Genomic DNA, 26322 nt, shown 5'->3' on the forward strand with positions numbered 1-26322 from the left:
AGCTAACCATCAGTTTTGAGGACTTGCTTGCTTTTTTTATTTTTTATTTTGATCAATCAGTTAATGGTTGATCTTTGTCACATTTCCCCTTCATGCATAAACTAGTAACCACTTGGTTTTAACATTTTTGCAGTGCAGTTGCAGTGGGTTTAATTGATACTTTTTATTTGCAGGTTTGTAATTTGTTTCAACATTAATCTCCTTAGACAAAGCCCACTAAAGATGAATGCAGAGAGGCTGGACAATGTTATCAGTCTTTGCAGGCTGCTTGTGAAGCCTTTGCAACCTTTGTCGGCCTGCATGCATATGTGTGTGAATGAGTGAGTGAGAGAGTGAGAGAGCGTGTGTTCAGGGGGCAGCTTGGGAAATGAGAGGAGGGATTGTGGATAATAAATCCATCACCGGTGTCTCCACTTGGGCAGCCAAAGAGCTGACTTGGTTGACAAAGTGGCCTTCCGCTCAGCATCCTGGCAGCGCAGCCTGGCTAATAGCAACAACCTCTGCTTAATGCCCTGACACTAATGAATTCATGGAATTAGCTTTCAGAGCTGAACGAACTGATAAAAGAAACAGAATTTCTGCTGCGATTATCTGAAAGCAACTTGACTAGTGAGTTTTTTTCACCCCCATCTTTAGCTTTAGCTTAACAATTGAGCACAATCCAGTGATGTTTTCTTAAAGGAGGAGGGGGTGTTATGTGAAATGTAATTTTTGAGCTTTACATCATGATATATAATCATGACGCACATATCTGAGGAATCCTTGAATCTCCCATGGCAACCACTCAGGGTGCCTAAACGCTTGCTCTCACAAAGCTCCTCCTATTGCCACAAAGCTCCTCCTTGGAGTCTCCTGCCGAGTTTCTGCCTCCTCCATGCCTTCTCCACTCAGCTCCACTAGCATTAGCAGTAATTAGAAAAACACCTGGTGGAAGTGTGCATGTGATGACCTAATCACACAAACTGTTTCACAGTTCAACGATCCTATTAATGGTTATAAATGACCCGCTGGAAAGGCACTGTTGTGATGACATGCTGAAGGTGGAGCGTCAGAAAGAGCAGGAGCTTCTTAAAGAGACGGGCCGTTTTTAAGGCGTCAAACGGCAAAGTCAAATTTCTTTTATGTCATGTTTGATCCTTATAGCATTTTTATAACAGTTGAGTTTACCAGTTACTACATTGTGCTATAAAATGCCACAATGTATCTGTAAAATACACAATACCATCCCTTTAAATCTTTTCTTGTCTTAAAGATTAACTCATCTAATCAGCATGTCTTAATTCTTAATAATTGTAATAATTTACATAGTAAAGAGTTTTTTTTTCTGAAGAATGGACTTTGTCTGAGCAGTGACTGTGATTTATTGTGTGTAAGGCTGCAGAAGGATTTGCTCACCACAAACCACAGCTAATTATCATGAACATTCAGGGAGACCATTCAGAGAGAGCTGTCGTTGAGTTGATCTTAAAACAATGCCTGCATAGCAGCAGATGTTTTGTAGTGTCACAGGACACATTAGAGGTAAAAAAAACCCCAACCAAAATGTATTTGTTTTCTCTTTAACAGAAAACAGATACATTTCTTTATGTGATCTATTTCTTCCATGCTTTTAAGATTTTCTGGTTTTGTGATTTTGAAATATAATCAAATTTACGCTTTTTTTGGATGCAACTGAACCAAGTCTGATTTTCCTTTGTGTCACACAGTCTAAAAAAATAAAATAAAATAAAAATCACGTGGGAAACTCAGACTTGTTTCAGGCTTCTTTTAGTTTCAACAACGTTCACTTGATTCTCCTAAAGATTTATGAACACCTAAATAATTCCTTAGTTTCCTAATAACTGTGTGTTTTTTCTGATTCTAAGGTGTTTGATAAAGGACTTTGAGGCCCGTCCATGTGTGACCCACCTGCTGGAGCATCCCTTCATCAAGCAGGTCCATGGCAAAGACGTAGCTCTCAGCCAGCAGTTAGCGAATCTTATCAGAGAGCAGCAAGAATTTGGGTGCAGAACCAGAACCAGGTAAGTCTTAAAAAAAACCCCACACAATTTCCTAAAGTGTCTGTGCAGAAGAAATGATGAAAAATCTACACTGCCTCTGTTGGGTGTTGAGTTCTCTGCTTCAGCTGCAGGGGGATCAACTGGGTGCTGTTATTAAGTCTGACCAGTAGGGGGCAACCTCTCATCTTGTTATGTTCAGACGCATGGAGATGAGACACGGCAACGGATATTACAGTTTGTGATTAAAGATAAGCTCAGAGTGTGACTAATTCGGAAAGAGTGATTGTGATGACTTACTTGAAATTAATAAAACCAATTCAGTTAAATCTGTGTTCAACTATTTGTCTGGTCCACTCAATTAAGCCCCTGATTGGAGGAATAAATATTAGCTTTAAACCATATAGGGTTTTGCGACAATAGCTAGTGAGCTAGTTATTGGTTCGCAGGCCTGCAGGATCCACATATGAATAGAAGAGATTTCACGAGGTTAAAGCTTCGCTCAGAGACTCACAGGGCAGCAAATGACAGCGCAAACTGTGACCATTTTACTGGAGGAATACTGACTCTGGCTGTGCTTAATCTTCAATATAAAAGAGTTTGCTGAAGCTGCCCTTGACTGAGAGTCCTGATGCCTTGCCAGCTCTGTTTACTCCCGAGAGCATGCAGAGTTGGTGCCTGAGCCTGATCCCGAATTCCTGTCCACAGTGAAAGTGGATAATGGGATTAGGAGCTTGTAGGGCGAGAACTGGGCTCGCCCGGTTTAGTCTCCCATGCCACTGATCGTCGAACAATGAAGCAGATAAGAATAAGAAAGACGTAGGGAACTTAAAAGTAGCTGCCGTAGGTGGAATGGCGTTGGTTTACTTCAAAGCGGGAGAGAGTCAGACGCTGGAGGTCTCGAGTCCTCCTCCAACGGGACACGAGGACAAGGAGTCACTTCTTAGGGAGCACATGCCAAGAGTATCTCCCCACTGCTGCACCGAGACTGAAAAATGAAGACGAAGGCAGAGGAGGAAACATTCACTAACCTGGAGCTAGAATATCTTCTCTCTTATGATTGATTATTTATTGTAATAGAATAWAGATACAGCTGGTGAATTGAATATCATAGGATATGTTGTGATTTTCATGCGTTCTTTCAGAATTTAATTTYATAACTCACAATCTGCTGCTGTGCTGTGAAAAAGTTTCAGGTTTTTTTTTTTAATGTTTTGGCCGCTTCGTTTTTAATTTTACCCACTTGTTTAAGATTATTAAAATGATGTAATATCAGACAAAGAAACCTGAGTAAATACGGAAAAGTAGTTATAAAATTATAACTTGGCAAGAAACAAAAGCCATTCAAACCAATCTGATCCTGTATGTGAAAAAAATAGTCCTTACAACYCGTTGACAGCAACAGATTTCATTTGCAAGAGTTTGCAAAAACACTCGTCTTTGCAGAAGTGTTTTAATTCAGACCAAAGTTCAAATTTATGGTTCTACCAAGTACAGCTTTTTACATTCAGGAGTTTGTTCAAATGAACATTCAAGCATCTTACAATGACATCTGAACTAGTTAAACTAAAAGGAAAAAAGATGGTTAGCCCTCGTGATGTCTTGTTTTGTCTAGAATGAGTCGAATGCAGCTGCTAATGACTTCCAAAAAAGAAAAAAAGGAAATCTGTCTGCAAAGTCACCAGCACTTGTTCTGGTATGAAAACTGAATTTATTTTTGCAGAGTCATTGAATCTAACAGCGGCACTGGGTGKTGGAKAGTTTTTGGAGATAATAAATCAGAATCTGAAGGTTGGTTTGCATGCTCTGTATTTAACTTCAGAACATCAATCCTGGCGCTCCCAGCGTTAAGACGGTTTCCATTATTTTCACAAGTGGTGGTTAACAAAGATGTCGCAARCAAATCGAACACAGCACGCAGCAGTCAGACTGTTGTGTTTTGATGAGCAGAGATGTTTTAATTAGCTGTTATATTCCTTTATCTGAAAATCTGCCCAAAATCTAGACGCTTTTAAAAAGACGCTTGTTCTTCAGGAACAAAGTCCTKCAGCCTGTTATCATTTTGGCCGTCCTGCTGAGGATCAGTGGACCGCTGATCAATCAGATGATTCTGAAGACTGTAAATATTCATCTGCATTAGTGCTGTGCCAAATGGCTCTGCATGTAGTGAGGACAAAAAGCATATACTGCCTTTTGTTTGTTTYTGTTTGATGAATAAAACAGAAACTGATTACAGACCGAATGGGATTTGATTTGCTTTTTCTAACTATTTGAATTTCAATTATTTAGTGAATTTCATCTTTCGATGTCCATGTTTGAAATAACCTGTGCCATACTTGTCCCGTTTTTCATGTTACTTTGATTATAACATCTTTTAACAAAGGCCAAAGGCCTTTGTTACAGTTTCTTTTTCACATGTTTATTCTTTTTTTTTCTATCTTGTTATTATATCTCACTGAAGGTGGCATTTGGTTTCTTATTTAAATTAATCAAATTTAATTCTTTTGGTATGCATTTCTTTTGCCTTCATTATATAATTTATATCGAGAGCGATTTTTTAAAAACAATGTCATGATTTTTTATTTTTTTTCCCCCGAAACCATAAAAGACAGCAGAGTCACATTGACACTTGCAAATAGAGCTTTAAAAATTAATGAAAGAAGTCCATATTTAGGTTATGGCTTGTTTTTAAGAACAGTGTAACTTTGTCGGCAGCTCTGTGCGTCTGAAATGGAAAGTTACGAACATGAAATCATCAGACGGCTTCCTCCCCGCAACACTGCGGCTTATTGGCTTGTTATCCAGCAACAAATGATCTACTGTGTGAAAATAAATCATGTGAGGCTGCAGCTGCACAGATTCATCAGCGTGATGGATTCATTGTTGGTTTCCTTGTTTCTCTCTGGGAATCTGTTGACATCATAAAACACCTCTATCGTATTCATTTAATGGAAAAGGTTGATTGCTATTAGATCGTGTATTCCTGCACTCCGAGAGGAATCTGAGTCACACCTCTGCTTCACTCTTTCTCACATTCACCGGGTGTCCCTGGAGGTTTTCATGGAGCCAGCTGGCTGCGTGTTGACCTCCGGCCTCATGGGACTTGTTGGAGAGTAATAGGTCAAAACACAGATGAAGAGCAATCACAGCTGGTTTTACTGGGAGATGAGTCCCCTGGGGGAGCTTTATAGAGCGTTACTCAGCCCTTCGATGTGACCGGGGCTCAGATTCAGCCATCAAACTACTTTTGGTGTCCTGTTGCAGCTTGTAACATATATTGTGTCCTTTATTTCAAACAGGCACAAGCGGATTAATACTCGTAAAACCCTGATAATTGAAAGCTGCCCTGATGACGATCTGGTAAACCTGGAGTTTCTAGACGAGGTAAAGTTGCATTAAACTGGGATTAATCATTTCTGATCATTTTCATTTCTAATACTGCTTGACTATTCTTTTTTTCTTTCTAAAGGAGATAATAATCAGTCATCTCCAGAAGCGGTACGATGAGCTTCAGGTCTACACTTACGTTGGCGACATCCTCATCGCTCTCAATCCTTTTCAGAACCTCAGCATCTATTCTCCTCAGGTTGGTGGAGAAACTTTTTCACATTTTCCCAGAGATAAATGTTCAAATCGAAGAGAWAAAAAAAAAAAAAAAAAAAAAAAMAATACTATGAGCTGATTATTTCACATTTTCACCATTTTGTGAAGTTAGAGTTTTGGATGTTTTGTTCCTGACTTCTCAAGACTAGAAAAGGAGGCGTCTCTCTCTGGTCAGACGTTTATAGTGATATTCCAGTTCATTCTTAACAAACACTGGTTCTTAATTTAGTTCAGAAAGGTTTAAATTATTGATTCATGTTCATAGTTCCCCACTTACCCATTTGAAGTTTCACAGCTTCAACAYAGACAAGTTATTATTAATGTATTATGTTTTGTCTAAATGTATAAAKATGTGATTCACCAATTAGCATACTGATTATAATCTGACCTAACATTTACAACTTAAAATCTGTTTTATACTCTCCTATTGTCTTTGCACTGATAAAGTTTATTTTATATAATGTCTGAGCTGCCCATGTTCATATATTTGAATGYTTTTGTCATTAGAATACAGAAAAAGTTCAATATTTTGACTAAAAAGCATCACATATATGCAGTTTTTAAATACCATTCATTAAGAGCAGACATTGTTTTTGTTTTGTTTCGAGCCTTRAACTCTTATTGCACATAACAAAGTTGAAGTGAGCTGCTCTCGCAAAAAATAGATACAGATAAATAAATCAGGATCAGCACTTTAAYGATCTTAAAAATATTGTGCTATKGAGACGATGGAAACACAATTTGACAAGTAATTTTAAACCATTTTCTGCAATCTGCCCTGCTATCAGGGAAGTTGATCTGTCATATCTGGCCCAAACTGGGATGAAAACCACAAAATTGCAGACTTTTTTGAAAATTGTATGTATACGATGTGCACCTTCATATAAACTCTTTCTTTTTTCTTCCTTAGTTTTCTAAGCTGTATCATGGCGTAAAGAGAGGTGACAACCCTCCACACATCTTTGCCACAGCAGATGCAGCGTACCAAGGAATGGTGACTTTCTGCAAAGACCAGGTCCTCTGGAGGAATACAGTATTACATATTGATATAAAAGTTTAAGTTCATCCTGTTGGACTGAAATGATCAATTCAGACTATTCAGACTTTTTTCAGTGTGCTATCTTAAAACAAACATACACTGAGCTATGAGGCCATTTCAGTCTGTAGGGACAGAATATCAATCAAAGATGCAGGAAAGTTACCCCACTGCTGTCCTTCGTACAGAAACAGCTCAAAGCTTCAGCTCCCTCCCTAGGTTTTAGACAAGCCTGCAGCATGAAATGCAAATAAATAGTTACATTTTATGCAGTTCATTTGGATTTTSAGCTAAATATGTCTCTCTGCATAATAACAAAAAGCTGCTTTCTCTTTTCCAACCAAACTTTTATCCTCCCTGTTGTGTACTTTATTTTTCCCTCCCTTTTTTCCTCTTGTAAAGTTTAAACTTTGCAGATTTTCTACAACATATCTTRAAAGCAGCTGGCCCACGTTGACGRTGTGGAATGTGGTCTTGATAGTTACYYGTTAAACCATGAAAAAATKTCCAAGTTGTGTATTGGTTGACAATTTGTTTTTGCTGTTCTTTTAGTGCATCATCATTAGTGGTGAAAGTGGATCAGGGAAGACAGAAAGTGCTCATTTGATTGTTCAACATCTTACCTTCTTAGGAAAGGTATTTTCTCACATTATCRATATTTCTCACTGGACAGTGTTTGCCAAGCAATCTGTTATTCCCTCATGCAAAACTGAGAATGCACTCGATGTTTCTCTCAGGCAAACAACCGGACTCTGCGGGAGAAGATCCTGCAGGTCAACCCTCTGGTCGAAGCCTTCGGAAACGCCTGCACAGCCATCAACGATAACTCCAGCCGGTTTGGTAAATACCTGGAGATGAAGTTCACACCGACCGGAGCCGTCATCGGGGCAAAGATCTCTGAATATCTGCTGGAGAAATCGCGGGTTATCAAGCAAGCAGCGTGAGTGAAACCTTTAACTTGCTGCATATTTAAATTTGTGTTGCGCTTCTAACAAATGTTTGTTCTTTATTCAGCGGGGAGAAGAACTTTCATATATTTTACTACATGTAYGCCGGGCTTTACCACCAGTCCAAGCTGAAGACTTACAGGCTGCCAGACAAGACACCTCCCAGGTCTGTGCTGCGATTTTATGTGCTGAATTTATGCCTGGCTCTGACATGTTTCTTAGAAATAAAATCACAAGTGTGTGAACCTTTTCCCAAACCTGGCTTTAAAATAAAATGCTGTAAAACATTAGGTGCTCACCCCCTTTGAGATTTTTCTGTTTTTTTCTCTTTTGTCACACCAAAATGTTTTAGATCATAAAGCACATTTTAATATCTGACAAAAAGTATGATGRTAAACTTATATTTATAACTTAAGAATCGGCCTGTTACTCAACTTGGGCCAAGTTGAGTTGTTAACTATTTTCCTCATTAAATGTACCATTTAAATACTGATGGAGGCTGCATAATATTAGGAAAATGCATCAGTCACAATACACATTTTTTACTCTTTTCTTTCTTTTAGTTTTGTTTTTATCACTTCCACTATAAAAAATGTACATGAAGTGTTAGCATTGCGGGTGGTGAAAGTCCAGCTAATAAAATACAAACATATAAAATGTACATGTTTGGCACTGAAGATGAAATATTTGGTGTAATACTGATTTGCAATATTCCATACATGGACATTGCAACAAAAGTTGTGACTATACATTTCTTGTATTTACTCATGTTATCTGTGYCTGATGTAATTATTATTATTTTTTTACATTACTTAACAAAATTTTGAGAGAAAAAAAAAACAAAAAGAGAAGAAACCTGTAACCTGTTCTTAGATTTGTTTTTATTTTTGCATTGTGTTGTTTCTCTTTTTGACAACATYATCAAACGCTGACATGCGTAAGTTTCCTGGTTTTGAAACTTGACATCTCCTCTCGTAATCTCTCTCTCTCTCTGCAGGTACATTGACAGTCAACAGAGCAAAGTGATGCAGGACATTGTCTCGAGGAAACAGTACAAGGAGCAGTTTGACGCCATTCAGGAGTGTTTCAGAAACATCGGCTTCACAGAAGAAGTACTTTGCACAACTTAAATACTTGTATTTTCTTTAAGTGCCACGATAACTGGGCTCTCTTTTATGCTTTTTCTTTTCACAGGAGGTGAACTCTGTTTACAGGATTCTGTCAGGCATTCTGAACACRGGCAATATTGAGTTTACTGCCATCACGTCTCATCACCACACAGATAAGAGTGACGTGCCAAACTCAGAGGCCTTAGAGAACGGTGAGAYGCAGCAGCTCGGCTCTCTGTCTGTAACGGCGAGCGCCTGTTTCCAACGAAACCATTTGTTTAGATAAATGATTGCTTAGTCAGGCACTTTATTTCTAAAATGTGTTACGGCACATTGGAGCAACGCGCACCACAAAAAGCAAAAAAATTAAAAAAATCAACCATATTGTAGAAAACAGAGCAAAAGTTGAAACRTTTCACAAACATATACCTCAAAATTATGGATGCTACTATTGTGATTATTTATGTCTTTGCTCCTTCTACATAAAATTTKCAAAACTGATAAGTYTTAACTGATTACTGTAAAAAATGGATAAAGTTTTATTACCAAAGAAAATGTGTTTAAATGATTTTATGACACCTCTCTTTTGGGCTTTAATACAAAGTAATTTAAGAATAACGGAAAAAAAGTGTTTCTTGATCTAAACGTTCCGCTTGTAGGACATAAAACAAGCAGCTTTCCGACCTAATGAAGAGATGACAACAAAAAATATCTCTCGCTATATTGATTTTCCATATTCTGTAGAAGACAGAAGAGCTGTTTAGTCTGGTGTATCTCTTCTCTTTCTATATAAACAAAATAACTCACAAAACATATTTTTCCTTCAGGACAAATTTASAGCAGAAGTACAAAAAAACATCCCTCTGAAACAGAAAAATTAAACCAAAAAACAACAATTTAGCAAAAACCTTACAAATTACTAGAGTATTTATTAGTGCTTTTACTTCATCATATATAATATCAGATTAGATTATGATAATATGATATGTTACATAATTTATATTATTACATGTGTACTATACAGTATACTGTGCAGAGCTTAAAGAGGCAGGCATGACCACAAAGCTTTAGACCCGTTTAGATGGGCTTCTAACAAAAGAAGACTAAACAATGTAAACCGAGGGTTGAAGTGTATAATTGACTTTCCGTCACCTATAAGAACGACTTACTGTATCTGAGAGACGYCACATACTGTAGCTCAGTGGTAGGGCTGGTGCAGCATAGAGGCTGCAGTTGTCTGCAGTTCGATTCCCGGCACTTGGCCATTTTAAAATATGCGTGTGTGTAACAATGTTTTAGTAAAAACTCATTTGACACAGACTTATCTGAACAAAAGAGGACTTTTTACAAACGAGCCCATTGCAGATCTTCTCAACCTTCCTGGAGAAATCAAAGTCAATAGAAGAGTTTTATAAAAACTATTATCATAGTGTGTTTATAGGCGGATAGGCAGTGCACAAATGGCTTCCCACATTTGGATTCATTACTCTAGAACCAACTACTGTACAGCACACACTTCCCACAGACGGAGCCTCTCAGCCTGTATTGAAAATTATTTACACGCTTGGGTGAATATACAAATTTCATTACATGCATGAATTGATTGTAGCCTCTTTTATATTTACCAGTGCCTTTTCCCCACTATTGATCACGTCTGAAACATTTTTTACCGAAGCAGAATGTAAATGTAGGTGAAATATAAAAGACTTTCTGTTTATGATGATCCTCCTGAAGCAAAACCTCGCCTTTCTGAATGGCATTATGTGCTTTATTTAAAAGACAAATTTTAGATTTAGATGAAAATKATTGTTCAAATTACTTTCGTTTTCAGCTGCGTCTCTGCTCAGCATCGGCTCCGAAGAGCTCCAGGAAGCGCTGACCTCTCAGTGCGTGGTCACGAGAGGCGAGACCATCATCCGCACCAACACCGTGGACAAAGCCGCCGACGTCCGAGACGCCATGTCCAAGGCCTTGTACGGACGCCTGTTCAGCTGGATCGTCAACCGCATCAACTCGCTGCTGCAGCCTGACATGAAGATCTGGTGAGAGTGCRTGTAGATCTGTGAAGATGTCAACGCCRCCTTTGTTGATCGTCTCGGACGCCTGCGCAGAACCTCTGCAAAGCCCCGATGACCTCTGCGGACGTCTGCAGGGGAGGATGCAAAGATGCAGAGGAGAATATCAATGGGCACGCACAAGACAAGCAAAAGAAGAGCAAAAAAAAAATAGAAGTTTTAATAAATTTTTGATACAGAGTTGCGTGCGGAGAAAATAATGTTCAGATGATTAAAAAGACTTCAGAGAGACTCCAAAGAGGCTCTTCATTGATCCAAAAGAATTCCTTTATAAATATGAGCATTGAGTGTCAAAGAGTCGTCTCGCAGAAATGAGGAGAAGCCAGAGTTCCTGTCTAAATTCAGCTCATCTTTTCTGATTCCTTATTGCCTTTAATAGCTGGGCAGAGCAGGCTTTTAAGGTGACCTTTACTTCATGTGGGGAATGACTGATTAAGAAGCAGGAGCATGAATATAATGTAAAATATTGTTCAAAAACATGTTAACTCCGTTAACATGTTTGACTGTGCTGTAAAATAGGTTTGTTTGTGCAGACTCTGAAAACGCTCTGAGGTGTGAGACTGAAACAAAACCAGTCACAGAGCTTTTATAATACCCGATGTTTGTGATTTCCTCCAGATCCGACTGTATATGGGTTGAACTTGGATTATCATTAAAGTTTTATCAATTATTACGGCTGCTGGGGGATTTGCAGCTTCCTCCAACACAGAAGAATAACTTTGTTTGTCCCCCTTTTCTCCTTTGAAGTGCCGCAGAGAGCTGCATGAATGTGGGAATCCTGGACATCTTTGGATTCGAAAACTTCAAGAAGAACTCGTTTGAACAATTGTGCATCAACATCGCAAATGAGCAGATCCAGTTTTATTTCAACCAGCACATATTYGCCCTTGAGCAGGTGAGTTTTTCCTGCAGAAAACCGTCATGTCAATACACTTTGCAAACGCATTTTAGCTCCAGATTCTCTCCTAATGTGTTGTGAGTGAAGAGCCATTTAAACAAAATGCTGTTTTGAAAATAACTTGTACTTATTTGTTTGTTCTCAACATGACATGTCGCTTATTTGTTAGCATACACTTGTGCTCTACAAAATTACTCTTAATTGACTTAATGAAGCTGTTTACTTTGAAGTGTGTCAAGCTTTTGTTTTGCTTGATGGAAATGAATAGACGTTAATCAAGAAGCCTTTTAATACAACGCCTTTAAGTTAACATTAACAGCTGTTTCTCCAAGGTAAAGTGAAAGTTGTTGTTTTGCTTATTAACAAACACTGAACTAAAGCACAAGCAACAGGATATAACTCACTGCTTCCAGTCTCTTGTCCTCTGCTCGGCTTTTCTGTGGATTTTTCTTCAACCACTAGGGGGCTCTTTAGCAGGAAGTGAGTAATTGGAAGTCAAAATTGGAAATCAAAGAAGAAAGTGCTGATTTTCATTTTAGAACAAGCACATGCCAGCAGCAGGCACTACGGAGAAATGTTTTCAAAATCATACCCCCTCATCATGGAAACCACACGAAGAAGTTCAAATGATGCAGCTTTTAAGTTGAGGGCTGTCGATCTGGCAGTACAGGAGGGAAATAGAGCCGCTGCACGTAAGCTCGGCGTGAAAACTCTTGTGGAAAACCGAGAGCGGGTTGTAGCCCGTTGCGGCTTATGTAAGTTTCAAATAAAATAAAAAATCTTTGTTGATGCGGCTAATAGTAAGGTAGCTAATAGTGCGGAAAATACAGTATATTGTATCTTTACTTGGATGTTTATGGTTTGTTGCCCTGGAAGATGAAACTCGTCTTACAGGTTTTCTTTCCAGGACTTCCCATCCACTCTGACCAACTTCTCTGTTTCATCTGACAGAAGAAATCCCCACAGTWTGATGCTGCTGCCACMGTTTTTCATGTTTGGGAGATGCTGGCGTCACTTGTTCATTTTTTTCCACTATAGTCTAGATTAGTGGAATGCATTAGTTATTCTGTTGACAGAATAACKAGTATTCCGCCTGAACCGTGGCTTTCTGCAGCTCCTCCACACCTGCAGTTTGGCCTCTKTGCTGCTTCTCAGATTAATTCTCTCTTTKCTCMGCTTTGTAATTTTAGGTAGACGGCCATGTCTTAGTAGGCTTTKCAGTKGARCTGTACTCTTYCTYTAAATGTCTTTASAACTTCATCTYAGACCTGTCTGCTGTGYTTCTTKGTTTTCATGATGCTGTTATTTTGTTCCATTTCACAATTATGCACAGATTTGGGTGTGTCTGCCACATAAAATCCCACAAATTTGCACTGAAGTTTGTGGTTTTGACGTAAGAAAATGTGAAAAAGTGGACAGGGTGTGAATAMGTTTACATCAAAAGCTGCATATTCTGCTTTAAATGATGCTGTGATCATTGAAAATTAGGTCTTAAGCTTGTGAAAAAGTTTCTACTGAGTTGTGGGGCTAATGTTCTGTACAAGAGGGATCTTTATTTGGTGTGCATGTCTTCAGTGCTGCTGTGCTCAAACTGATTATTCCAAGATGATGACTTAAACATGAGGAGGGTTTAGATCCATTGGTTCTACTTTATTAGTAAAATATATATTTAAAGGAACTTTTTGATCTGAAGTTAAATAGATGCCATAATAAGATATCACTGTGGGTTATTTGCACATTGAAATAAATTATGAATAAGTAAGTGGCTCTATTTGTTAGTTTGGAGCGCTTCTGTATTATGCATTCATTCTATTATGCTGTAAACTTCATCACACAGCCAGCTGCAGCTCTTTGGTTTAGTTGATTATGAGCTCTTTTCTGGCCCCCCCCACCCCCCTTTGCACATACGCACAGCCACAAATCATATTTACCCCAGATTGTCTAATTGGGTCATTTAGAAAAACCATTAACTGGTTTATTCTATATTTTCTGGTCCTAATTAGATGGAATACCAGAGCGAGGGAGTGGATGCCAGCCTGGTGGAGTACGAGGACAACAGGCCCATTCTGGACATGTTCCTGCAGAAGCCAATGGGGCTTTTATCCTTACTGGATGAGGAGAGTCGCTTCCCCCAGGCCACCGATCAGACCCTTGTGGGTAAGACGGTGAWTAACCTGTGGCCCCATCCACAGAGGTGCAGCATTAGTTTTTCACACAGGGTCAGGTTGGTTTGGATAGCTTTTAGTTCGTTATGAAAGCTTTTTGAATTTATTTGGCTTATCTTCRTCTGACAATAAAATTTGTTTGATGATCTGAAACACTGAAGTGTGACAAAAAAGCAGACAGATGAAACCTGTAGGGAGGAAAATACTTTTTCACAGCACTGTAGCTGCAGCTCATTATGCATGYAAAGCCTTTTAACACCCCGTTTTATTCTCTTTTTATGTCTTGCTCACAGATAAATTTGAAGACAACCTGCGTTGCAAATATTTTTGGATTCCTAAATGCATGGACCTTTGCTTCGGAATACAGCATTATGCTGGAAAGGTATCACATGTTTGTTTGCTAGATTTTGAAACATAAATTTAATAATACATACACACACACCGAGACTCTCACTTAGTCTCAACCTGCATTTTTTTTACAGCAAAGATTTGAAGTGATGCACTCGGATAATTCTGGGCTCATGAGAATTAGATGAGGTGTTAGTATGTTTTTAATGTGCAGCACTTTGGCTACCCTAGTGGTTTTTTAAATATGCTACAGAAGTAAAGTTGATTGATTGATTGCAATCTGGATTTAAGCACATTTGTAATTATTGTGTAAACAATCAAACAAAAAAACTCCATAGTTACTGTGAAATAGGCCTGAGCTTTATACTTGTAGGCTGTAACCAGACNGTTTATTCTATATTTTCTGGTCCTAATTAGATGGAATACCAGAGCGAGGGAGTGGATGCCAGCCTGGTGGAGTACGAGGACAACAGGCCCATTCTGGACATGTTCCTGCAGAAGCCAATGGGGCTTTTATCCTTACTGGATGAGGAGAGTCGCTTCCCCCAGGCCACCGATCAGACCCTTGTGGGTAAGACGGTGAWTAACCTGTGGCCCCATCCACAGAGGTGCAGCATTAGTTTTTCACACAGGGTCAGGTTGGTTTGGATAGCTTTTAGTTCGTTATGAAAGCTTTTTGAATTTATTTGGCTTATCTTCRTCTGACAATAAAATTTGTTTGATGATCTGAAACACTGAAGTGTGACAAAAAAGCAGACAGATGAAACCTGTAGGGAGGAAAATACTTTTTCACAGCACTGTAGCTGCAGCTCATTATGCATGYAAAGCCTTTTAACACCCCGTTTTATTCTCTTTTTATGTCTTGCTCACAGATAAATTTGAAGACAACCTGCGTTGCAAATATTTTTGGATTCCTAAATGCATGGACCTTTGCTTCGGAATACAGCATTATGCTGGAAAGGTATCACATGTTTGTTTGCTAGATTTTGAAACATAAATTTAATAATACATACACACACACCGAGACTCTCACTTAGTCTCAACCTGCATTTTTTTTACAGCAAAGATTTGAAGTGATGCACTCGGATAATTCTGGGCTCATGAGAATTAGATGAGGTGTTAGTATGTTTTTAATGTGCAGCACTTTGGCTACCCTAGTGGTTTTTTAAATATGCTACAGAAGTAAAGTTGATTGATTGATTGCAATCTGGATTTAAGCACATTTGTAATTATTGTGTAAACAATCAAACAAAAAAACTCCATAGTTACTGTGAAATAGGCCTGAGCTTTATACTTGTAGGCTGTAACCAGACTCTGTCAGCCAGCCTGGCGAGAGGCTTTATTGTCTGATTACGTCACAGGCCTTATATTAGCTCAATAAATGCTTTTTATGAATGCTTTCATGAACACAGATCATCATATGTTTAGCTTGGACTAAACCAGCCTCTACATGGCACAAATCTCACTTTGATGTGAAATATGGTCTTATTGTTTTTCTCACTCGACTGCATCTTSTTGATTGCTTGTTCATTAAGTAAATACTGCTATGAGGCTCAGTGGAGATATTGGCCAAACAACTGACTTAAAAGTGACTASAGCTGCAGTAAAAGTTGACAAGAAGCTTTTTTTATCTAAAAAATATAAAACCCCTTCTTGTAACATCAAAATTACATAAAACACAAAGTTTAAGAATAAAWCATATATGTACGATTTTTAACTAGTACCACGTAATACAGCCAATWGTTTCCTGGAATTGTTACGTTAACTTCCAGGAACTTATTGGGTTCTTTCCTGAAACTTTCATAGTTATGGACTAAATCACACATCAAGTTCTGAAAAGCACTCGTTAAGTTCAGGAAAGTAATCGCCAACATGTAAGTTCAGGAAAGTGCCCAGTCTGTTCTGGGAARGTTTTGGGAAAGATAACCATTAAGTTCCTTAAAGAGATCTTGAAAGCACCCAACTTCCAGGAAAGTAAACCATTAGTTTCAACGAGGTACAGGCTGTAAAAACTMAATTTTAAACTTAAAATTGTTTTATATGATTTTGCTGTACCTTTATATGAACATTCCCTACGTTTTRTTTAAGAAATGTTACATGTTTATGCTATTAAACTATAGTAGTATTTCGTATATATTGGATAACTTCTTGTTGCTAATTTTGACACAAAACAGAGTGCATTGCTATAAGAAAATTGCTTCGTTCCCTAATATTTAAGATTTTTGTTTGTATTTCTTGCGTTCTGCTCGACAGGTGATGTACAACGTAAATGGATTTCTGGAAAAGAACCGGGACACTCTTCCTGCAGACATCGTTTTGGTGTTGAGAACATCGGAGAACAAACTCCTTCAGCAGCTGTTTTCCAGCCCTCTGACTAAAACAGGTACGACAAAGGAAAATTATGCCAATTTAGCAAATTTCAGGTGACATTGTTCTCATCATCACAATGGAAACGGAAACTTTTGGGACAGGCAGTTTGTGTGACGGTGATGCTGTATAAGTGCTGCTTCTATAAACGTTCAGGTAAGTGGGTTTCTTAAAGACGCGGCTTCCAGCCATCCACTGGTCCTCCTCCACTTCAAGCCTCTGCGCGCCGTTCTCGGATAAATCTGCACTCTCCATTATCTCTGGAGAGGCTCAGCTCTCTGCGCGGCGCTCTGTTTTTATTTTCACTAAGCTTTCCCTCTTGGTTTYCCACTGCTGAATGCTATCTGCAAATTGTGGGTGCGGAGGGATATTTTATGATAAGGTTTCTAAATACCCGGGGGATGAGGAAACAGTATTTAGGGAACACAAAAGCAACTCGTCCCACCTCTTTTCTGTTTTTTAAATGAAGGTAGAGTAACGTGCTCGTCATTAGCCRGCGCCGAGGCCTCCTGGTCACTTGACTTAGCTGAAATGCTAATAGATGCCTTAAATTATCAGATCCCCTCTCCTTTATTTCAGCTAAGCCACATTATGTGATCCACATCCTATTTTAGGGAGGGTGGGGGCTGTAAAGGCCTGCTTTCGCTCCCAGTTGCATTAAGAAGGRGCTTCGATTCACAAAAGGCTCCCAAGCTGTGGAAATTTGTGACGTCTATAAACTTCTATTGCAGCTTGTGCACAAGGGAGCCTTCAGCTATTTCYTCCTGCAGTTAACAGCTTCAGAGAAGTGCACACCATAAAAACAAATGCATTGAACACATCTTTTCAGTAAACAGCAGCACTGAATAGAAGCTGAGATGTGCTGTAATGTTTACTGTAGGAGTCTCTTACATCTAAAAGCTTCTTCTTTATTCTCTTATTGCTCTGTGGTTTTGTCTGCTCTGCCATTCAGAGGAAAGAATCACGTTAATGTGCTGATTTATTGGAGAAATAAATTGTTTATGTGCATTTTTAAACTTGCTAAAAGGCTTAAACAAAGCCCTGTGTGAGCAGTTAGACTGTTTGTTAAGAGCWGGAGGTCTGGTCGCCCTGCTGCAGTTTTTGAAAGTACAGATCATCTCTGAAGATAAAAGCTGGTCTGTCTTATCAGTCTGGAAAAGACAGAGCTCTGTTCAAAGTGAGATACAGCACAGCATAAGAAAATTAGAAATCTGTTCTTCAGGGTAGAATTTTTGGAGGGATTTAATTTGCATCTCTCCTCCACRTTATAGATTCACTGTTATCTGTGAAATTACCATTATCTGAGAGGATCTGATGGAAATCTGATTTTTACACCAGGGTGGTTTGAGTCTCTGGGGCTCCTCACAGTATCACCACTAGGGGACACCCTCGTAGACSTGCAGCCTCTCCAACTGAGGTTGAAATATCTGTCCAAGRAAGTCCAAGAACACAAACATGTACCTGAAGGACRAATKTGTCCCAGCTCATATTCCCTTACTTTGTATTTTCTCAATCCTTACACATGCATGTTTTTCTCGGTCTCTTTTACATGCCCACTTTGAAAATTTGATAGTCATAATGTTTGTGCTYGGTGAGCAGCAGGGAGGCAGGAAAGCCCCAGAAAGTAAAAATCTCCCAGGCTGTGAATAGCGAGGCCACTTGAGCCCCCCGAGAAAGCGGGTCCTTGAGGCCTGGACATGTGGTGGTGTTTTGTCAGAGGAAATGGGATGTATTTGCATGGACACATTCCTGAGAGCCAGGGTCTTTCCCAGACTGAGGGAGGGGGATCAGAGTGTTTGAATTGGCGCAGCTAAGTCAGGCCTACCAGGGCCTGGGCAGCCTTCAGTGGTTCTGTGCGTGTGTGTGTGTGTGTGTGTGCGTGCGTGTGTGTGTGTGTGTGTGTGTCAGAGAGTGTGTGTGTTGCCTCAGGGCTGCCTGGGCCTGCTGATTGTACACACTGCACCTCAACACTGCCAGTCCTTTGTTCCAGCACATAAAGTGTTGTGATATGAAGTGTGACTGCATTTATTATTACTACTGATGCGCTCTTTTTGTCCTCGTAAAAGAGGACTGCGCCTCCCCACAATTTATGAATGGTGAATATTTTGTGGAGTAGTGCAGGTRGAGACTTTACAGAAATTACAGCGCGTTTGTAATCCTAAACAGCAGCATCCCCTGTGTTTACTTCAGATAATTTAGGAGTTGGTGCAGTTCAGTGCAACATTGTTCTCTATTTCCGTTGTAAAAGTGGCCCATACAACTGACCTGTAATACACACTTCCTGGACATCCTACAGTGGTAGGTTCATAGGATAATGGTATGGTTAGGGTGATGCACCGCATCAACCAACACAGTCCATTAACTGGGGGACAGAAAAATGTCACAAAAATGCAACAAACAGGAGACATACTAGTAGTGCACCACGTTTTTTTTCACACTACTATGACGCCCAGTTAGGCGTTTGGGTTTAATCGTGTTGGAAACACTTTCTGAAAACTGCAGACGATGAAATAGCRAACCTAATAGCTAGCTTAGTGTGCGTACGGCATTGTTGCTTGTGATTTTGAAAAGTGACACTAAGCAATTCAACAAAGCAAAACAGAAGGTTATCTGTGAAGCAAAGTCATGTACATAGGTGACTTTAAAYRACTGCAAAACCAGTTTGGAACAACTATTGTAAGCGATTAGCACCGCTAGCACAGTTAGCATACCTAAATGTAACAGCAGTGTCTGGTTATTTTTCTACATTTTTTATATTCCTACCTTATGTTAGAAATTCCCAACATTTTAAATCAAGTATATTGTCCAGCAGATAGTTTTTGAAATCCCAGAAGGATACAATTTGAGTAACYTCTCGCTAGTTATCTAGTTAGCCATGCTGTTATTCTCAAAGTGTTATCAGTGTAACAAACCRATGTAACTTTTACTGCTCAGTWATATGTCTTGTATTTTTCCTATTTCAACACTATAACGTCTTAAGAGAAGACAGAGTTGGCCAACAGTCTGTTTACTGACAGAGGACTTGTTTAAATAATCTGGCAAATCTAAATATATCTGACATGAGAAGCATCTGTTTGAACAGTTTAGCATTTTACAGCCCAATAACTGATTAGATGTGTCCTGTCTCTGAAATTAATTCGTTTGAGCTCCTCCAATGTTATTTGTTGCCTTTCTGAGTCATAATTTAGGAATTTAGGAAACCTTCCTGTGTGTGATTAAATTCCTTAAACTGAGGTGAAATTTACATGCACAGTCAGATTTAACTTCTCCCTTCGCCTGTCAAGGGAAGAAGTTGCATCTGAGAGATGCAGTGTGTCTTACATCCAGGCTCCACCTTTAGAAAAATCTTTGGAGGCTCCATCTGAGAGAGTGTGTGTGTGTTTGTGTATTTTTGCCAGCATTTACAAAAATCTACTTAAGTCTTAAACTCAGACAACCACAACTTTTAAGGGTACTTTTTAATGATGGAAATTTAGCAGAAATGTACGTTTCATGTGATTTAGCTTATGGTTTAGATTTCAATACTTRACTAAATAAATTTTACTGAGCTTTCCAATGTATTTTTTTAACGTTGGGATTMAAAGAAATGTTGCTTTTAAGATGTGACACTTGATAACCGCATAATAATTTTAATTTCTTGGATAATTTCTCACACTTGGATGCTTTTTCTTAACAACAATGTTCTCATCTAACTTTTCAAGGTTTAAAGTTTAAGGTTCACATCTGTGTCAAACATTTAAACTTAGTTTTTTTTGTTTTTTTTCACCTCTTCCTGTCAGTGCACATCTTCCATCCTCTGTGTGCCTTCATGTAAAAGGAGATCGTCCTGACAGGCTTCTCCCGGCTCCATATGTGACACGTTTGGCTCTTTGTTCTCTCCCCAGCAGAGGCCTATTTTCATCCCAACAGACAGATCTTCCTCCAGACCTCTACCAAGAAAGACTCTCACTGAGTAATACTTTTATTATTCCTCTTTCCAAATAGTGGTATTTGGGAAATGTTTTGAGTCAGCAGCGGGATTTACGGCGACCCTCTGCACATCAGTAGCAAGGAGCCTACTCTCTGAAGTCACATGGCGCAACATGCTTTGATAAACGCAACACTGTGTTGTGTCACTAAAAGCCAATTACACCATGCTTTTTCATGATTGATCTGCTTTGACAGTACTGGRTGGCATTTAAATCGGCAGCCCCCCCCCMAARCCATCCCCAGGCATGAACGGTGGCGGTTACGGAGGGRTGGGAAGGGTTATGGGTCTTTTAATCTAATTTGCTTGGTTGCTGAGTTGAGTTTTGAGATCATCTGTTTTGAAAACGAGAGCGGGAAAAGCGCTGGAGATATCCGGCAAGCCTCTGCTCACTCAGCTCGGTGAGGCTGCTCGCTCTTACAACTTTGATTGTCCCCCCGTGTCGACAGCTCGATCCACAGCTTCAGAAGTACAAGGCGCTCACTGACACTCATAAAAGCGTGTAGGGAGGTGTCATATTGAACGCAGGATTGCTTTTTAATCCCAGGCACATTGACTATTCTTGTCAATAGAGCCCCAATACAACTGCCAGCTTGAGCTTTTTTTTTTTTTCTCCTGCAGGATTCTTGCTGGGCTTAATTTTCAAAGTGAACGCACAGATGCCAGGGAAGGGTTTTCTTTTTTTTCTCTCTCTCTGYCCCCTCCCCACACTCCCCTCTGCCACTCTCTTCATTTGTCCTGGAAGTCGGCGCCAAGAGCAACATGCGTGAAGCCGAAACGAACAGCAGGGATGCTTGTCCACCTGTTTCTCGCCACTAAGTGACCCGATGGAGAGTATTCCCCTCACCTGCTCTCCTTTTTWAATTTTTAATCCCTCATATCAAAACTTCTTTTCGCTTTCATTTATTTTCATCATTTGAGAGAACGGATAAAAGTGAGAACCGTCTCTGGCAGAAACTTAAAAACACATGAAGCTGATTTTTTTTTTCTTTTTTCTCAATGTCAAAGAACAAATCTTCCCCTTTCTTGTCCGTCTCTCTGTTTGAATAATTATGATCCACATCATTAGACAAGTTCCCTCACTGTATCTAAATGAGAGCGTCTCCTTTCAGGGCYGGACATCACAGGTGTTCCCGTGGTTTCATGTCTCGAGAGACGCAAATCTTTGAGGATACTGACTATTAACCCATGCTCTAATCATGTAGTCTGAAGGGGGGGGGATACAAAATCCTCCAGAAGAATGAATTAATGCGACCCGCCGAGGAATAAGTGAAGAAAGCGGCGAGTGTCCGTTTGCGAGGCTTAGGTACAACTGTCACAGTTTTCCTCTTCGCAGCGCAGCCCCCTTCATCTCCTCTTGATGGTGTCATGGAAGTGAGAGGCGTGAAAGCGCAGTGACACTCCACGAGCCCGTTCCACTCGCAGCCGCTAATTYATCATGACAAATGTGCTCAGATGATCTGGCCCAGCAGCACTAATGGGGAGAGGAGAGAGCGCACTTCATTTGCACAAGACCCACTCCAATTAATCCATCCAGCTTTACTCTGGGCTAATTGGAGCGGGGCCCTCCCTGCCTGTGTGTTGGTAATGTACCCGACACAGTTTTAACAGCCCCTGTTCTTAAAGATCATACTTTTTTCTTCTTTTTTTTCTTTTTRGGGGACGGGGGGGTGATTGTGCCGAAGGGCCGCTTGAGGTTGTAGAAACCTGATGTCCTTAAAGACGAGGCCCTCTCACAAACATTTGTTCATAATGAGCAACGAGCAGCTCGAATTTCCATCCCGTCACATATTTTTAGGCTCTATTTATAATCCTGTAGTTACTTTTCAGAACAAATATCCTACAAATTTAAAATGGCATATTTAAACATGTCGGAGTCTTTGCCAAATGCTGGAAAAAAAAACATTAATAGGAAAATAAATGTGCAGAAAAATACATAGAAATCATCCGACGACTGTCAGAAGCTAAAAGCAGCATCACTACCGGCTTAAAAGGCTCTTTTGAAGTGTTCTCTCATCATGTTTTGGGTTGTTTTGACTACAGCAGTGTATGCACTACTATTTCTGTGTGTATTTTTATCCCGCGAGGCACTACGCTGCTTTGGCTCGCTGAGGAACCTTTACTGCCAATAGGGCGTCCTTTATCTAAAGTTAGAAAAGGGACGGCTGTTAATTAATCCATMAGAAATTGATTTTGATCTCTCGCAGCATTTGAAACTTCTAATACTCATCTGATCGGCCTCTTAGGAAAGCCAGCCGCTGATCCAGTCTTTAGTTTGTTTTTTTTCTCTGCCTGGCTGTCAGACGACGTCCTCGGCGCTTGACGTGAGACTTCATATTGGAGGAGCCGGCTGCATATTTAGCATTTTAAAAAGTTGGTCTGCGTGTGGTAGGAAATCTAGAACAATTGTTGGCCTGTCAGTTCGGCTTTATCTTAGAAAACTTACAAAGGTTTACCTCCTTGCCATACACGGCTGCCTGGGTAATGCTGCCTCCTGTGTCTGCAGACATATTTTTCTAAAGGTGTGTGTGGCACATCTGTGCAGCTATTGTTTATTCATGGAGTAAACCCTTTGAAATGTGTTAAGATACTTCCCACTCATTATAAAAATCCTGCCACCCATGGATTAGGACTTTGATGTCACCAATCCTGCTTCAAAGGCTTCTTTCACTGCTATTAATCACAGTTTAGCCTCTGAAGATATAGCCAGAGAAAACATTTGGACATCTTGTGCAGAAACTTTGAAATGTTCAGACTGTCTTGCATATGCTATGCTCATATCCTTTCTACTGTGTGTGTGTGTGCTTGTGTGTGTGTGTGTAGGGATGTTTGACTGCTGTGCATGCAGCTGCACTCCTGAGTCCATGGGATTCACAGAGATTTAGGCTCTTTCTGAACAGTCTTTTATGAGCCGGYTGCTGTATGAACACAAACACTGTAGTGTAGTTTCCTCAGTTTGATGTTTTCAGTATTTCTCAATAAGCATTCCCATCATCCTAAGGCTATCAGGACTGTTCAAACTTTAACCTGTTTTTCATAACCATAATGAGTTGGCATCTTTTTTTCCTTTCTGCATTTTGGGGATTTGACTTGTTGTTGGATCTTATTTGTGACTCTTGTCTAAAGCGCTTTAATGACTAAACTGCCCAACATGGAGACCATTTATATCCAGTGATCAAGTCTAGACTGACAGTTACTACACTTACTGGAAAACTCATGAATGTCCTGGTTTTTTCCCCTCATCTGATTACTTTTAGGGACACAAGCTTCACATGTGACTTCACATGGTCATCACATGTAGTTTGATTTTCACATGGGCATCATATGCAATTTGTGGGTTTCACATCAGCTTCACATGTTTGTTTTTCACATGGATATATTTTGCTTAAAAAAGTTTCGCATGTGCATTAAATGTAATTTATGGGATGCATCAGCTTCACATGGACGTCACATGCTTATGTTTTTGTCATGGGCATCATATGTAAATTGTGTGTTTCACATGGTCATTACGTTTAATTTATGGGTTTTGCATCAGCTTCACATGGCATCATCTGTTTGTTTTTCACATGTGCATTACGTTTAAAAGTTTTATATGGGCATTGCGGGKTTTTTTTTAAACACATAACGAGCTTGTGAAAGCCATACCCTATTTTAATACACTTTGTGTTTTTTATCTGTTAACAAAGTGGCTTACTATTGTAACGATTTTATTTTCAACAGGAAATCTGGCGACGTCCAGGGCTCGGGTCACCGCTGCCTCCAGATCTCTCCCCCCTCGGCTCACCTCGGGACGCAGCAAGGTGCGATTCCACTGGCGTGAATCAACACATGATGCTTTTTATTTGTTGCTCACAGGCATCGCTCCATAAGAATCACAGTAAAAGGCTGCGCCGCGAAGCATAGCCATGTTAATTGACTACCCTGTTGGCTGTCTCGCTTGCGGAGAGGCAGCATCGCCATCTGTTATTTGGTTTCTGCAGCTTGAAAGTCATATATTAGATTTACAGACTTTTCTTGTTAACAGACAGTGAGGTGTTTGGCAAATTGGGGAAATTCATTAACCAACTTCGATAGATTGTTGTATCAGTTCATATTCAAATATTTTGTTTCTTTTACTTGCTGATAAATTATGCTTTAATAAGGTTTTTGTAACCGTCAATTGCCAAAATTGTTCCTTTAAATCAGCAGATTTTCCCCACGTAGCATTCACTTTATAGTGTGATTTCTCTCTTTTTGTTTTTATATAACATAATTTAGACAACTGATGCTATGTTAGCATCTTATTTCTTATGGAATTTTAATGACATTTTTTAAAAATAATTTTTCCTTTACATATACATACTCAACTTATCACCATCCCAGCTGTGAAAAGGTATATTTCATTACAGTAGCAATACTTGATCTTTCACTTCAAATCTATGAAGTTTCACCAGGGGAAAGCAGACAGAAACATGTTTTTTAGCTCAACCTACTGGTTTTCTGTACGATTAAGGTCTTTAGGACTGAGATGTAAGAAGGTTGATTTTCCCCTGGTGACACATTTCTGTACACTTTATTTAAATGTTTGGCTCGTTGTCCTGTTGAAAGAACCAGTGTTCACCAACTTTTCCAGTAGAATAATCCACCAGATTGTAATTTAAAATTTCAATGAAAATTGCAACGTAACAATATTTAACAGTATGCATGATATGCATTTTTACATACGGTAGTTGCCAAACAGCTCAAATTTATTCTCAAATGAGAATGACTAAACATGTTTAGTATTCATTTATTGTTCTGACAATAAATGAATACATATTTATTGTGGAGGCAGACTTATGAACACTAGTGGGTCACGTTCCTAGCAAGAAAATGTTGTGACTGCTTCCCTGCCTACATTTAGAGACATGAAGTCACCTGATGGTTAGAGTGAAAACCCTCCTTCCTGTTGAGTGTCTTTACTTTCTATTTCTCTTTTCCCTCTATTTCTATGTGATTTGCCAACATGTGTTGCACTGCAAGTCTCCAAAATACCTAATGAAGGTAAGACTTTAGTTGCAACAGTAAAACCTTCTAAACCTGCAACACGTACTTCCCCAAAACTGCAGAGCAGATCCAAATTGCGAGCAGTTCTTGGACAAACATATTTCTGCAAAATCAACTGAACGTTCCTGTCAACTTTGAATTGTGTGAAGCTTCGCTTTTCAAACTTCAATCACAGGCTGGCAGAGAAAAATGTAAATCATCTCTTTTGAACTATTTTCCCCGCACAGCCACAATTCTGTGTTATCAATGTAAACAAATACTCTGCTGTGATGTCTCTCTTAGATTATACAAAAAATAGAACYCTCTTAAAATTAGACACAAACACACCACGTTTTAGGAAAAATAACCGTGGAAAATCAGCTCCTCTTTGATGAACTTCCACCAACTTCCACCTACTCACTTATTCTTGAAGGGGAAAAAAAGACTTCCTAATAACAGCTCAGTGGGAGTGATGYAATATGCATGCTGCCTTGTTCTCAATGGGAGCTGGAGAAAAGTTGACAGAAACGGACACTTGTAAAAAAAAAAAAAAAGAAAGTTGCCAGATTAAAGTGATGGGCTGCTTGTTAGAATAGTGGAAATGGGCCCCAGATAATCATTTGCTCCTCTGAAAGCAGATCATACTCGAGTACAAAGTGTGCGAAGATCTCATTCTGTTCCTACACACGGGGAGCATACCTTCCTTCCTTTGAGCAAGAATAAAAGAAAGTTTTCAGATATGCACGTTGCTACATTGACTTGCCATAAAATATCTATTGCATCATTAATTTTGATGAAGCTATGAA

General features: G+C 39.4%; 1 protein-coding gene across 3 annotated transcripts in view; it reads left to right on the top strand.

Moving 5' to 3' along the window:
* Positions 1-26322, top strand: part of myo3b (myosin IIIB) — a 73733-nt gene that overhangs the window by 13674 nt on the left and 33737 nt on the right. For 2 of the 3 annotated variants that reach the window (XM_008399596.2, XM_008399605.2), the window contains 16 exons: positions 1866-2021; positions 5297-5381; positions 5467-5583; positions 6511-6615; positions 7189-7272; positions 7374-7576; positions 7651-7749; positions 8581-8695; positions 8778-8904; positions 10524-10734; positions 11515-11662; positions 13669-13822; positions 14124-14212; positions 16432-16561; positions 24233-24312; positions 25514-25534. In XM_008399596.2, the coding sequence (XP_008397818.1) occupies positions 1866-2021; positions 5297-5381; positions 5467-5583; positions 6511-6615; positions 7189-7272; positions 7374-7576; positions 7651-7749; positions 8581-8695; positions 8778-8904; positions 10524-10734; positions 11515-11662; positions 13669-13822; positions 14124-14212; positions 16432-16561; positions 24233-24312; positions 25514-25534 (1924 nt within the window). The remainder of the gene's footprint in view (positions 1-1865; positions 2022-5296; positions 5382-5466; positions 5584-6510; positions 6616-7188; positions 7273-7373; positions 7577-7650; positions 7750-8580; positions 8696-8777; positions 8905-10523; positions 10735-11514; positions 11663-13668; positions 13823-14123; positions 14213-16431; positions 16562-24232; positions 24313-25513; positions 25535-26322) is intronic. The other variant, XM_008399614.2, reaches the window with a different exon arrangement.

Source organism: Poecilia reticulata, linkage group LG2 (assembly GCF_000633615.1).
Source record: "Poecilia reticulata strain Guanapo linkage group LG2, Guppy_female_1.0+MT, whole genome shotgun sequence".
Lineage (NCBI taxonomy): Eukaryota > Metazoa > Chordata > Actinopteri > Cyprinodontiformes > Poeciliidae > Poecilia > Poecilia reticulata.